Source organism: Orcinus orca, chromosome 2 (assembly GCF_937001465.1).
Source record: "Orcinus orca chromosome 2, mOrcOrc1.1, whole genome shotgun sequence".
In the NCBI taxonomy this organism is placed as follows: Eukaryota; Metazoa; Chordata; class Mammalia; order Artiodactyla; family Delphinidae; genus Orcinus; species Orcinus orca.
Window position 1 is genome coordinate 75,431,035 of NC_064560.1, and position 14,842 is coordinate 75,445,876.

Here is a 14,842-nt window from a genome sequence, read left to right on the forward strand (position 1 = left end):
TAACAAACCTTGCTTTACGTAGTCCTTATGTATCATTAGGTCTCCCACATATATACTTTCTTACAATTTGCCACCCGAGAAACTCAAAGTCCTTTTCCTTTGTCCATTTACTTCTTTAAAATTTACTGTTCTTTTTCAAAAAATTTCACAATTTGTATGGAAACACAAAAGACCTCGAATAGCCAAAGCAATCCTGAGAATGAAAAATGGAGCTGGAGGAATCAGGCTCCCTGACTTCAGACTATACTACAAAGCTACAGTAATCAAGACAGTATGGTACTGGCACAAAAACAGACATATAGATCAATGGAACAGGATAGAAAGCCCAGAGATAAACCCACGCACATATGGTCACCTTATTTTTGATAAAGGAGGCAAAAATATACAGTAGAGAAAAGGCAGCCTCTTCAGTACATGGTGCTAGGAAAACTGGACAGGTACATGTAAAAGTATGAGATTAGATCACTCCCTAACATCATACACAAAAATAAGCTCAAAATGGATTAAAAACCTAAATGTAAGGCCTGAAACTATCAAACTCTTAGAGGAAAACATAGGCAGAACACTCTATGACATAAATCACAGCAAGATCCTTTTTGACCCAACTCCTAGAGAAATGGAAATAAAAACAAAAATAAACAAATGGAACCTAATGAAACTTAAAAGCTTTTGCACAGCAAAGGAAACCATAAACAAGACCAAAAGACAACCCTCAGAATGGGAGATAATATTTGCAAATGAAGCAACTGACAAAGGATTAATCTCCAAAATTTACAAGCAGCTCATGCAGCTCAATAACAAAAAAACAAAAAACCCAATCCAAAAATGGGCACAAGACCTAAATAGACATTTCTCCAAAGAAGACATACAGATTGCCAACAAACAGATGAAAGAATGCTCAACATCATTAATCATCAGAGAAATGCAAATCAAAACTACAATGAGATATCATCTCACACCGGTCAGAATGGCCATCATCAAAAAATCTAGAAACAATAAATGCTGGGGAGGGTGTGGAGAAAAGGGAACACTCTTGCACTGCTGGTGGGAATCTTAATTGATACAGCCACTATGGAGAACAGTATGAAGGTTCCCTAAAAAACTACAAATAGAACTACCATATGACCCAGCAATCCCACTACTGTGCATATACCCTGAGAAAACCATAATTCAAAAAGAGTCATGTACCAAAATGTTCATTGCAGCTCTATTTACAATAGCCAGGAGATGGAAGCAACCTAAGTGCCCATCATCGGATGAATGGATAAAGAAGATGTGGCACATATATACAATGGAATATTACTCAGCCATAAAAAGAAATGAAATTGAGTTATTTGTAGTGAGGTGGATGGACCTAGAGTCTGTCATACAGAGTGAAGTAAGTCCAAAAGAGAAAAACAAATACCCTATGCCAACACATATATATGGAATCTAAGTAAAAAAAAAAAAGGTCATGAAGAACCTAGGGGTAAGAAGGGAATAAAGACACAGACCTACTAGAGAATGGACTTGAGGATATGGGGAGGGGAAGGGTAGGCTGTGACAAAGTGAGAGAGTAGCATGGACCTATATACACTACTAAATGTAAAATAGATAGCTAGTGGGAAGCAGCCGCATAGCACAGGGAGATCAGCTCGGTGCTTTGTGACCACCTAGAGGGGTGGGATAGGGAGGGTGGGAGGGAGGGAGATGCAAGGTGGAAGAGATATGGGAACATATGTATATGTATAACAGATTCACTTTGTTATAAAGCAGAAACTAACACACCATTGTAAAGCAATTATACTCCAATAAAGATGTTAAAAAAAAACTTATATTTGGAGACAGCATAATAAATACTTATGAATGTAGGTCATTTGACAGCCAAAAAAAAAAAAATTTACTGTTCTTTTTTAAGATGCTATACAAGCCCAAGTTCTAAACACCCCTTAAAGTTACTCCCCACTGGGTGTTCCCACGTGTATGCATGATGCATGCATTAGTCAACCTGTGTTTGCTTTTCAGTTGTTAATTTGTCCTTTGTCAGTCTAATTTAAAGGGCCCCAGCTAATGTACATAAGATGGGTAGAAGAAAATAAGAGTTGAGTTTTCCTCCCCTCCAAGTCCAAGACTGCTTTTTAATTCTTCACTAGAAACTTAACAAGATTCTGGGCCCTGCTCCTTGTTCCACCAGGCCCCGTGGGTCACCTGCCAAAGCTGTTCTTTCAGCCTGAACGTGGAGATGGTGCTGCCGTCCTCTCAGTCCCCGCAGAGATGAAGTCTTCGCTGCCTTGAGACCTTAAAGTACCTCAAGGGTAGGGTCTTATATTCAACTCAGCCTTCGGCGTTTCTGATATTGGAGGTAAGTGCTGTCGCAAACAAAACTTCAAATCTCAGTGTCTTCAGACGCTTTATTTCTCACTCACATAACATCCAATGTTTCAGGGCCTGAGGATGCTGGCTCCTGGTCGGGTCTTAGCCAGTCAACCAATAGAGGAAGAGCCTCAAGCACCATTTCACAGGAGGTTTGTAGGGGCCAGGCCTGGAAATAGTGCACATCACTTCTATTCCCATTCCAGTGGACAAAGCAGTCACTTTTGCCACACCTAATGCCAGGACGGTAGGGAAATTTAATCATCCAGGAAGAAAAAAAATAGGCGTGGGTATCAGTTAGCAGTCTTTCCGTAACACCCTGGACTGTGTCAGCAACATGTGCTAAACACAGCTCAGCCCTTCCTGTCCATGACGTAGTGTTCTCCTCACCATAACTCAGCCCTTCCTGACCATGACTCAGTGTTCTCCTTACCATGATTCAGCCCTTGTTCACCATGACTCAGCCCTTCCTCACCATGACTCAGCCCTTCCTCACCATGACTCAGCCCTTCCTCACCATCACTAAGCCCTTCCTCACCATCACTAAGCCCCATCCTGACCATGACTTATCCCTTCCTCACCATGACTCAGTGCTCTCCTAACCATGACTCAGCCCTTCCTGATGAACTCAGCACTTCCTCACCATGACTCAGCCCTTCCTGATGAACTCAGCACTTCCTCACCATGACTCAGCCCCTTCCTGACCATGACTCAGTGCTCTCCTAACCATGACTCAGCACTTCCTGATGAACTCAGCACTTCCTCACCATGACTCAGCCCTTCCTGATGAACTCAGCACTTCCTCACCATGACTCAGCCCCTTCCTGACCATGACTCAGCCCTTTCCTGTACTTCCCCCACAACAGTACTTGTCAGTAACTTCTCATCCAAGTTGTCTATGCCAATAATTCCAAAGGCATTTGGAACCCAAACCCAAAATAACAGCCAGGCCAATATCTGGTCTCTGTGCAACAAAACAGACCAATAGATTGGTCTGACATACCTCCTCTCTCCTTCCTAAAGCACTCCTGTCTCTTAAGCTGCATATTTGTAGAAACTGAGGTTAAAAACTCAGAAACAACCTTCACATGGGAGAGCTGGGGGTTCTTCAATTTAATGAGCTCACAGACACCACAGAATCCCAGTGAACTGCCTGAAGTATGCAAGCAGCAAACATTCTCCCCTAAATTGCATTTCTACCTCCAGAGGGTCACACACGTTGTGTCCCTGTGGTTACTTCTGAGCATCACATGACTTGAGTGTGACCAACCCTAGCTCTGTATACCATGAGTGCAACAACTGAGCAGTCATTGGGAAAGTGAACTCTTGGCTTGACTCTAAAGTGATGATTTTAATGCCAGACGTAGATGAGAATGGCCCAAGGTCCAAAAATATCAGCAGTAACTTCCTAAGTCTCAGTGCCTGCAAGGTCCAATCTGGCTCTGGAATCTAAGCCAAAGAAGCACAGCCTAACAACCAAAAAGGGCCTCCTAATCCCTACTTGCATCTCTCTGAGAACATCAGAAAGGGCTGTCTAATTCAACCCACCAGCAACATTTCTTCATATGCCCTCTTCTCTCCTCACTCTCTCTCCACACCCAGAGACTCGCCCTCTCCCAGCCTTCCTTTCCTCCCTCCTTTCCTGCTCTGCCCCCCACACCACTCCAGGGCCCTGCAGCTCTTGCAGCACCTCACTGCCACCCGGCCTCCCAGGGAGGGAAGCAAGAGGACCCCCTTCTCTGGAAATTGTACTTTTTCTCTCATCTTCACCATTTTTCTTGGAAGAAATCTTTGAGAAGAAGTACTATTGAATAAAAGTAATTACTTTGCTTCCTTGGTCATAGCATTTAAAAAAAAATCGTGGTAAAGTATATACAACATACAATTTACCATTTTAACCATTTTTAAGTGTACAGTTTAACGGCATTAAATACGTTCACATTGTTGTGCAACCATCACCACCATCCACCTTCAGAGCTTTTTCATCTTCCCAAACTGAACCTCTGTATCCATTAAACACTAACTCTTCATTATTCCTCCCCTCCAGCCCCTGGCATCCACTAATCTATTTTCTGTCTCTATGAATTTGACTCCTCAGGGACTTTAGGTGGAATTACACAGTACTTGTCTTTTTGTGACTGGCTTATTTCATTTAGCATAACATCTTCAAGTTTTACCCATATCTCAGAATTCCTTTCTTTTTTAAGGCTGAATATTATTCTGTGTATATATAAAAGGACACTTGGGTTGCTTCCACCTTTTGGCTATTGTGAATAATGCTGTTATGAACACAGGTGTACAAATATCTGTTCAAGTTCCGTTTTGTTGGGGTAGATACCTAGAAGTGGAATTCCTGGATCTTATTTCTTGAGGACTCACCGTACTCTTTTCCATAGTGGGTGCACCATTTTACATTCCCACCAGCAGTATACAAGTGTTCCCGTCTCTTCACATCCTCACCAATACTTGTTATTTTTTGCAAGCTTTTTGTTGTTATTGTTGACAATATCCATCCTAAGGGATGCAATTGATCATCTCATTTAACCTTCACAATAACTCTGGGTATCATTATCCCCATTTTACAGAGGAGAAAACAGAGCCAGAGATATCAGGGGACTCACACAGGACAGTGGTGGTAGCAGGATCTGAACCCCGGTCTCCCCACAGAGACAATGCTCAGACTCCTGGCCTGAGCCAAGCCACAGCCCAAGGAGATTCAGCGTTCACTGTGCAGAGGAGGGGCTGCAGGTGGTGAACGGGAACCACCCTGAGGGCCACTGGAAAGGAAGCCATGGTGGGGGCACTTCTCTGGCTCAGGGCCCTTGCCAGCCAGGGCAGCACCCACTGCAGAGGAGCCTGGCCCCTCACTTCTCCTGCCCACTCCTCCTGATCTCAGCGAGAGGCTGCCCAAAGGCTCCAGAGGGCTTTGGGACTCACAATTACATAGAAGGCATCTCAGAAAGGTCTGGTTTCCCATTTGTGACTCTACTCCCCCACATTTCCCCCAGGCCGGGAGGGGTTTTGTGTTTCTAGCAAATTGCCTCAGCATCACATGAGTGAGTAAGAGCTGTCCGGCAAGGCAGAGAGGCTCCCACTTCTCTCCATGCTAATGATAAAGTGCTCTTGGGCCATGAGGGTGGAAGCATCAGGGAACAACAGAGACACAGTCCTTCTGCTGATGTCATGCCGAGGCCTGCGCTAAACGAGAGGGCAGTGGTCTGTGGCCCGATACCGATGTCACTGACATCTCCCGCAGGTTAGGGACCACCTAACTGGAAGGGCATCTGCTTCAGAGTTGCCTCCGTTGGCAACCCAAGCACAGAACCCACAATGGTGCAACCCAGCGGCCTCCAGAAGGAAACTCTCCCACAAGCCACCCACTTGCCGACCTGAAGGTAGGAGGGGGCTCTACAGCCTACATCTGAAGGGCCATAGCTGGAAACCCTGCAGAGGTCAGTTCCTTCTTGCTCAGCTCTCTTGCTCTCCATCTCAAAAGGCATTCAAGCATCACCAAGTGTTCTGTGGTCTCCCATGTAGTGCCAGAACAAAGGTATCCCACGCAAAAACATACCCGCATATTTTCACCATTTTTAAACGTACTTCAGCCATTATGTAACCTTAGTCATGACCCTGGCATGAGGAAGAAGAAAAGTTGAACTTGGTCCCCTGGGGCCACTGGTTTCAGTATGGACTTTCTGCTGAGCCCCAAGCAGACATCCTGCCCTGGTTCTTGTTGTGTTGTCCCTTCTCCGGAGGGCTCCCTTCTGGGGAACTTACAGGAACAAAGAAAGCCCTCCAGACTTTAAGGTACAGAGACTGTAAACACCACACACTTCCATGTGCAGACATGCACCTAAGCATGTGTATATGTACATATGTAATGTGCATACACATACACACTCACATTTTTATTCACCACGGTCACTATCTTCAAGCCAAACCATAGGACAGCCATACAGGGTGACCAGGAGGAAACTCCACGTGGCCACCCCTTTCTTGCCCTCACTTTTTTTCCCTCAGGCAACAGCAGCTCCTACAAAGGGTCTTTTAAAAGACCATCTCCAACATCCAGAGAGGACTTAATTGGCATTTTTCATTAAATACTCTTTACCTACGTTTAAGGCCTAACAGTGAGAGAAAAAGTTAGTTTACTCAAGTACACTCAGCCCTTCCATCCACAGTTGATTGACTCTGCAGATGCAGAACCTGAGGATACACAGGGCTGAGTGTACTAGGCCACTTTATATAAGGGACTTGAGCATCCGTGGATTTTGGTATCCACGGGGGTCCTGGAAACAATCCCACAGATACCGAGGAAAGACTGTATATACTTTTTAGCTTTCACAGTAACTCTATTTCCTGACTCTCTTAAGGGAATGACCTATTTTTTTTATTGTATGATGAGGAAGGCAGCAGCACTTGCCCAAACAGTCTGAACCCCTGATTGCTAGGTGCATGCATATTTTATTCCCAAAATTAAAATTGTTCATAAAACCTCTCAAAAATCACAGAATGGTCTAGAGCATTATTATAAATACCAATATAACTTCTGACAAATAGATGAATTTGCTGAAGACCTCAGGTTGTCTGATTTGGGACAACTAATATGTCACTGAATGTTAAGCCTTCTCCTTTGTAAGCTTCTCAGAGTAGACACAAAAGACATGGTGTGGATAAGCCTAAAACTGAAGCAGGGTGCACCGTGCCCAACATGAGATGGGTATGAGGTAAGGAGATGGACCCCTCAGGACTTGTTCATTCAATGGGGCAGCTTCCCCTGAAGGCAATCATCTGAAACAACTTCTAACAATCTTGAAGCAAAAGTGAACCGTGACTCCTGTAAGGTCCCAAGGAATAACAAGTAAAGTAAAACGAACATATAGGAAAGCCCTCAGAAACAAAGAAACCCGAAGCTGACTAATAAAACTTGTATTTTTACCTCAAACAATATTTTTCAGCCTCATTCAGCGAATAGAACATTTGACACCTCCACAATTCAAAACCACTCTCGAAGAATGAAGACTGACCAACACCATGAAAATATAGAAGATGAATGCTCACTCTGAAGGAAATCCACAAGGGGGTGTCCACACTTTCTGGCCACAGCACTGGGATTGGAACAAGCAAATGGCCACCCAGGGTGACCACTGTAAAGGGGATAATGTACAGCCAGACAGATACATTTTGATGGGTTTTTTTTTTTGCAGTATGCGAGCCTCTCACTGTTGTGGCCTCTCCCGTTGTGGAGCACAGGCTCCGGATGCGCAGGCTCAGCGGCCATGGTTCACGGGCCTAGCCGCTCCGCGACATGTGGGATCTTCCCGGACCAGGGCACGAACCCATGTCCCCTGCATTGGCAGGCAGACTCTCAACCACTGCACCACCAGGGAAGCCCTGATGTTTGTTTTTATACATAAAACTTGGCCTTACTTTCTTGTCTGAGCCCTAAATTATGACACATTCAGTGAATAAAAACCCAGCCGAGGCAGCATTGCAACACTGTAGCCCCAGCCTCCCTCGCCTCTCACTGGCTCCCCAGCACATTTTACATCCATGGCCTCATGGAGGGCTGGCCTGAAACAGACTTCTGAAGGAGATGCTTCATTCCTGGACACACTCATCCTGTCAGTGATGCTCCCTTCGTCCCTCACAGATGGACCTGCTGCATGGAGGTCGATAGCCACATTTATGAAGTGCCCCCTGGCCCGGCCAGACCTCTCAGGGAGCTCAGCTCCAGTGCTGTGGGCCACGCAAGGAAAGGTCCTTCCACCCAAGTTCAGGGACAGCTGTGGAAAGGGACCCTCATGTCAGAGCAGCAGGGCCCCAGGACACCAACCGGGCTTGGACCCCCTTGACAGCCTCTCCCTGGCCTTCTGTGTGACACATTTCACAAGGCTGTGGAATATATCCATTTTCCTTTGTGTAGGACCATCATATCCCTCTCCTGGGGGAGGAAAAGGAAGGCTTTTCCAGTAATTAAAAACTATTATGAGACCAAGTAAGGAAAACGATAAATCCCGATAATTAAAACTAAATTCATAAAGCCTGAATTAGGCTGTCAAAAAAAAATCACCATAGCTCAGCCTGCAGCTGAGGGTAGGAGCAGGACAAACGCACCACACCCCCTGACCGTAACTAAGACGTGTCTGGTCAGCCAGGCTGTGGTTAGACATGGCTGCTCAGGCCGGCACCTCAGAGAGGCCCCGGGGTGTGGGAGGAGGAGGGCAAAGGGCCAGCAAAAGCCTCCAGAGGTCTCCAGCCTCCACGATCCCGGAAGTCGGGCACCCTTTTCTCATGTAGGAGGCTTCCTCGTTAGGATGGTGGCAGGAAAGCAGATCACACAGGATGAAGCAATTCAACAGAGGAAAAGCCCACACCCCGCAAAGGCAAGTCTGAAATGTGCACAGTGGGAACCACAGTAAGAGGGCAGCTGCTTCTGTTAGGGAAGAATGCTGTTTTCCCAGATCCTGCTGCCTTAAGAATTGCCTTAAGTTCTCCTTGTGCGTGTCTTCCCCCAAGGTGGAGATGAGCAAGACCTCTAAGCGTCACCCCTTCCCCTTCCATAGTGGGCCAAGAGGAAGGGAGGGTATGTCTGGTGTGACTCTTTAAAAGTGTGTCCACTTGTCTGCTCAGTCAAGCCGCCAGCCAGTGTGGAGGAGCTTGGTGAGGCCTCTCTCCCACAGGAGTCAGGACCACCTTAGAATCAGGGCCAGGGAAGCCCCATCACCTGTGTCAGCAGGACCCCTGTCAAGTGCACAGAGGATGTGTCGGTGTCTCGGGTTTCAATCTTTACAAAAAGATCAGGGATGTAGTGGATATTGTCATTCTGAGCTGTCCAGCTTCATCCTTCCTCTGTAAAGCACCCTCTCTACAGACCCACCTTGCATGCACTCGTTGTGGGAGATGCCGCTGCCTCCCTGTGGAAGCCCAAAGGGCCAGAGCCACCCTCACCCCCACGCAGGTGGGGGTAGAAAGAGGCAGCCACGTGACTGAGAGCAAGACTCGAAACGGGGAGCCGGTGACACGGTGGCTGTGGGGCAGACAGCGCCATTCCTCTCAGCCCTGATGCAGACCACTGCCTGGGGTCCGCAGCCTTCCCCCGCTCCAGGGCTCCCTCGGGCGCTAGCTGTGTTCCAACCTGGTCCTCCAGCCTCAGGGGCAGTCCCCCTTCGGATCCACGCCCTTTTTGCTTGTTTCCACAGTCAGGAATCCTGTCTGATGAGCTGGGCTAATGCAGACTGGGCAGTGTAGAGGGGAAGTATCCATATTATTCATGGAACCCCAAACTTCACCCACTACCTCAGAGATTCTTCAAATGAATCATTCAAATTTAACTTTGAAATTTACTTTAAACTACTTTTTAAAATTAAACTATTATAAAAACAGTGATTAAAACATTTACAACAGTAGGTTACCTTTGGGGGCATATCTCTGGGGGACTTGGAGGAGGCATGAGGGAACCTTCTTGGGGCTCAGAACATTCCATATCTTAATCTGAGTAGTTGTCTGAGAATACAGGCATATGATTACACAACAATGTGGGTGTACTTAATGCCACTGAACTGCCCACTAAAAAAATGATTAGGATGGTAAATTTTATGTTATATATATTTTACCACAATTTTAAAAAATAGATTAAAACAGAATTCAAAACACTCCTTTAAAACTATTTCAATAAATAAGAGATAAACTAAAAAACAAGTATAGGCATAAATTTTTAAAATCCATCAAGATTTGTACTCTTTACTATCTGTAAGTTTTATTCTAATTAAAACAACAAAGCAAACAAAAAACACTATTATATACCAAACATAAGATGTTGATAACCCCCAAGTTTTCCCAGTTTCTCAAGGTACCAGATTATCTCATTTTCTAAAAAACTCAGGGCACAGCCCTTCCTGCTAGAGTTGGATCCTGAGATTTGAAGGCAGCTGTTCAAAATCTCTTAGCATTGGCAACCACATATTTATGTGATTCAGATTATTTTTCCATTCTGTGGAATCAAAATACAAAAATAAATTGGATGCTGGAATGACAAAATTACAATGATGGATTACAGATAAGTAGTAACCAAGGTTAGGGAAAGGGAGGGAAGGAAAGGGTGATTCTATAAGGCCAGCCCGAGGGAGCTGCTTGGAGGGGATGGACCAGTTTTTTCCTGATTGTTAAGGTGGATGGACAAATTCACACATGTGATAAAATGTCATGGAACAATAGGTAAAAACATAACCAAAAATAAGTGCATGCAAAACCAGTGAAACCTGAGTAAGATCTGTAGTTTAGTTGACTGCATGGTGCCAATCAATTTCCTGGTTTCGGAAATCCACTATAGTTACATAAGATGTTACCATAGAAGCTGGATGATTGGTATGAGACTTCTCTGTACTATTTTGACAACTTTAAGAAATTCTATAATTATTTCAAAATATAAAGGTAAAAAAATACAGAAATAAATTGGATGAGACTGCTATAAGATTGCCATAAGCCCAGTTTTTAAATTATTTTTATCAAGTTACCCATTATTGTTACTGACTTGATAATATGTACAAGTAAATTATGACACATTAAGACAAACGTGTACTAACAAAACACCATGTAGGTTTTGTGATTGTTTTCCCCAAAAAACCGTAAGTTGAAGCCATAACCCGTAGTGTGAATGTATTTGGAGATGGGGACTTTGAAGAGGTAATTAAGATTAAATGAGGTCATAAGAGAGGGGTTCTGATCCAATATAAGTGGTATCCTTATAAAAAGAGGAGATTAGGACACAGGCATACATAGAAGGAAGACCATGTGAGGACACAGGGAGAAGACGGCCATCTACAAGCCAAGGCGAAAGGCTTCAGGAGAAATCAACCCTGCTGACACTTTAATTTTGAACAAGCCCTCAGAACTGTGAGACAATAAATTTCTGTTGTTTAAGCCTCCCAGTCTGTGGTATTTGTTATAGCCACACTAGCAGACGAATACAAGTAGTGTGGTGATGTGGTTTAGAGGAGGGAAGGATCCTTGAGAGAGCTAGCTGTCTGCACAGATATGAAAGTTACATATTCAAAAGAAAATTAAAGCTGGCTCTAAATCACATGAAAGAAAACCAGGTCATTAGATGCACACTACTCAAAAATACTGCAGTTCCTTCATCTGTATTCATTCGTTTATTCCTTCATTGGATCAACAGTGGCGACTCAGCCTCTCCAGCCCTGTGCCAGGCGCTGAAGGATATGACACATGGGTTAAAGCCGGACTCTGCTCTGTGTAGCACAGTCTTCCAAGGAAGATGTGCAGACAAGGGCAGTACGACGGATTCATGTCTCCGCAGGGGCAAGCATAGGGAGAGGAGGGGCAGGGAGCAGAAGCCCCTCCTGGGTGAAGTGTGGAGGCATCAGAGCTGAGCTGTGAACACTGGGAAGAAGTAGCCAGTCCTCTGGATAGCACCGGCCTTGGCAGCCATGGCAGTGGACAGATATGGACATATACCAGTCCTCTACAGCCCCAACTAGACTCAGGCATCAGCTAACCCTCTATCAAAGCTTACTTCACATTGCATTTGCCTAGTAATTCTGTTATGGAGACAGCCCCCAAATAACGAAGCACAGATTGGTTACTTGGTTTTTAACACCTAGTTCTCAGATTTGTCTAGAGGATTGCCAAAGTATAGTATAAAAAATCATTTTGAAACTCTAAAATGGGACATAAATGCTAGCTATCATTCTACTAGATTTGGAAAGACCTTGTAAGTCACCTAGTCCACAGTGACCATTTTATGGATTATGGAGATTTACTGAACGTCACCCAGCTTGTACCTGGCAGAGCCAGAGAGAAGGCCTGGGATTACCCGCTGCCAGTACTCCACGGGAAGCACAGGTTTTTAACGTTTGAATTCCACAATAATATATATTCAATCCTATACTGTTTTCCTTCAATTTTCCTACAATTCTAAGCACATTCAATTCCAAACCTTGCTTTTGGTGGTGCAATATATCAACCTCTTAGTGAATAGAGGTTTGTGCTATAGCAGACAAAATTGGTTTCTGTTAACCAAGTGCTCTATTCCTACACTCAAAGACTGGTTCCAATTTGAAACCTATTAGAGCTCAAGAGCAAGCCAGATATAACTGAAGATAGGAGAGAAAGGAAATGGCAAGTGAAGGGGAAGGTGGGGGAGGAGGTGTAGGTAGAAGGGCAGGGGGAGAGGGAAACTGTGTTTGCCAGCACTACGTGTCAGCATCACTTCCGTTTGACCAGAAAGCGATGAGCCTGATGCCAAGGCTGTAGAAGGACACTAGTCCCACAACCCTGCAGTCACACTTCACCTCTTATGACACTTGGTGAAGCTTATGTCTCATGACAATCGTGTAATTCAGCGAGGTCCCCCTCCTGCACTGGTGATCAAGAGGCTCAGAGACAAATGCAACCCAACTACAGTCACTTCGGGACAGCCTGAGGGTTCCTTCCTTTGGTTGAACTTTTCATATCTTCCTTACTAACCCTTTGTCTAGATGCCTTCTGCCATAAGCAACTACAAAACTTTTTAGGAAAGAAGAAAAGTAAAATAAAATCAGAAACCAAATTTACCAAAAAGAGGTAACAGAAAAGGCAGAGTTTGTTTGAGGATGGCTCCTTCAGACTGTGTTATCAAGTGTCCACATTATCACAGGGTATAGAGTTACTATTTTAACTCTAAACTTACCAACGGTGTCACAAGGTTCATCTTTGTGTACGCAGAAATCTGTCCTAAAAAATTTTAAAAAAAGAAAGTCAGATGTGTAGTACCTCCAAGAATGGGAGAAGAAAACATTGTCAATTAGTCTAATTAATCTTGATTACTCATCTTGCCCATAACAAAGTTATCACTTTAGTTGCCACCTGTTATAATGAAAAATAACTAGCAGCGTTTGCCAAGATTAACCACATTTCCAACTGGTAGGCCCAGTTACCCCATGTAAGATCCTCCTTTCACAGCTGAAATATTCCATAAATAACACTCAGTTGCTGGAAGGACTCCTTCCAACGCTGAAAGTTTCAGAAGATGTTTACCAAGTCATGTATCAGAGATCATTATTAGTCAATATCATCAAACTATAGTGACTTCCTAAGTTACTCTACTTGGGCAGCAACTGGTTTTAGATGCTGGAATGACCATGTATCACTTACATGAGAACACAACAAAAAAGTCTTTTCTAAAACTTATATTCTTTAAAGCTCCCTAGGATCTCCCAGGTGTGTGGCTGTGGACAAATGAAACAGCAAAGATGCTCGAAATCTGATCCAGCCTCGGTTCTGCAAGTACAATGGCCTTCCTCTGGCCTGTGAGGTATGAAATGAGGAATCTGGGCCATTCTTTTCCAAAACCAGAGCATTCCCACTATTCTGCCCATAAGTTCCCTAGTTGGGAGCTGACCAGAGCACTGGCTGGGGAGGTATCTTGCCCAGGACTGGGTGAGAACAGCAGTTCATCTTCTCATGGCATACCGTGGGGACTGGTAGAAAGCACCCACTCATCTGCATCTCTCTAAACACACTCCAGTGCAGCTTCAGGTTGAAAAGGTGTGTTCTGAAAGCACCTCTTCTCATTTCACTTTTAAAAAATTCTCTGGGAAGAAAAATGGGTCAGGCTGGCACTAAGCAAAGTTGTCAGTGAAAGTGGCAGGTCCTGGATGGGTCACACATCGCCTTCCCTCATGAGATAATACCTTCCCCTTTCTGACACTCCATCCCCACCTCGGCATTCAGTGTCCTCAATTCCTCTCCTACTCTGTCAAAAATCTATTCTCATGGAAGGATCTGATCTGCCATTCACACTGGGGACAATGACAAGAAGGTAATGTAATATCATCAGCTTTCCTTTTACCTCCACTCCAAACCACAGCACATTCTATCCTATTTGCCTCCATAATGTAACCCATGTCTAACGCCTCTCAGCACTATGTGAATGTCCATGTGAGTGGAGCAAAACCTGCTTGTTCCCAGCCCTGGCTCTGCTTCAGGCTGGCCTGAAAGTTGTCAAAGACTCTACCCACCCACTAGACCCGCAGAGGCCAGATCTGTAGGTTTAAAAGATTCCACTTGGGGTTCTGATGTACAGAATTTCCTGGTCCAGGCCACTGCCTCAGGCCAAGAAGTCTTGCCAGGCACCCTGGACATCCTGTGAGCCCAGAGGAAAGGGCAGCTGGCATGGGTGTGACAGCTTTGAAGAGGTGGCCCTGAAGCTGGCCAGAGAGACAGCTAGAAGGAGCTGGGCCAATCAACTAAGCAGCCCACATGGGTTTTGCTGACTGCGTCTCTAATTTTTTCATAATGAACGTATATATTTTGGTAATCGATTTTAAAATAATTTTAACAAAGGAAAAAGGAAGGCTTCAAGACCCTCAGGCTTTTCATAACCCCCTCCAAGATCAAGGGAGCCTCCATAGAAATGGAGATGGAATAGCCATAGGAAAATGGGAGATTCGTGCCTTGATTTTTCTGTCAAGGACGACCTTTCAGAAGA

At 44.7% G+C, this 14,842-nt stretch overlaps 1 protein-coding gene across 5 annotated transcripts in view; it reads right to left on the reverse strand.

Moving 5' to 3' along the window:
* The window catches only part of ADAMTS17 (ADAM metallopeptidase with thrombospondin type 1 motif 17), a 353,876-nt gene that overhangs the window by 244,578 nt on the left and 94,456 nt on the right, over nucleotides 1-14,842 (reverse strand). For all 5 annotated transcript variants that reach the window (XM_033431430.2, XM_049706098.1, XM_033431429.2 and 2 more), the window contains one exon: nucleotides 13,043-13,086. In XM_033431430.2, the coding sequence (XP_033287321.1) occupies nucleotides 13,043-13,086 (44 nt within the window). The remainder of the gene's footprint in view (nucleotides 1-13,042; nucleotides 13,087-14,842) is intronic.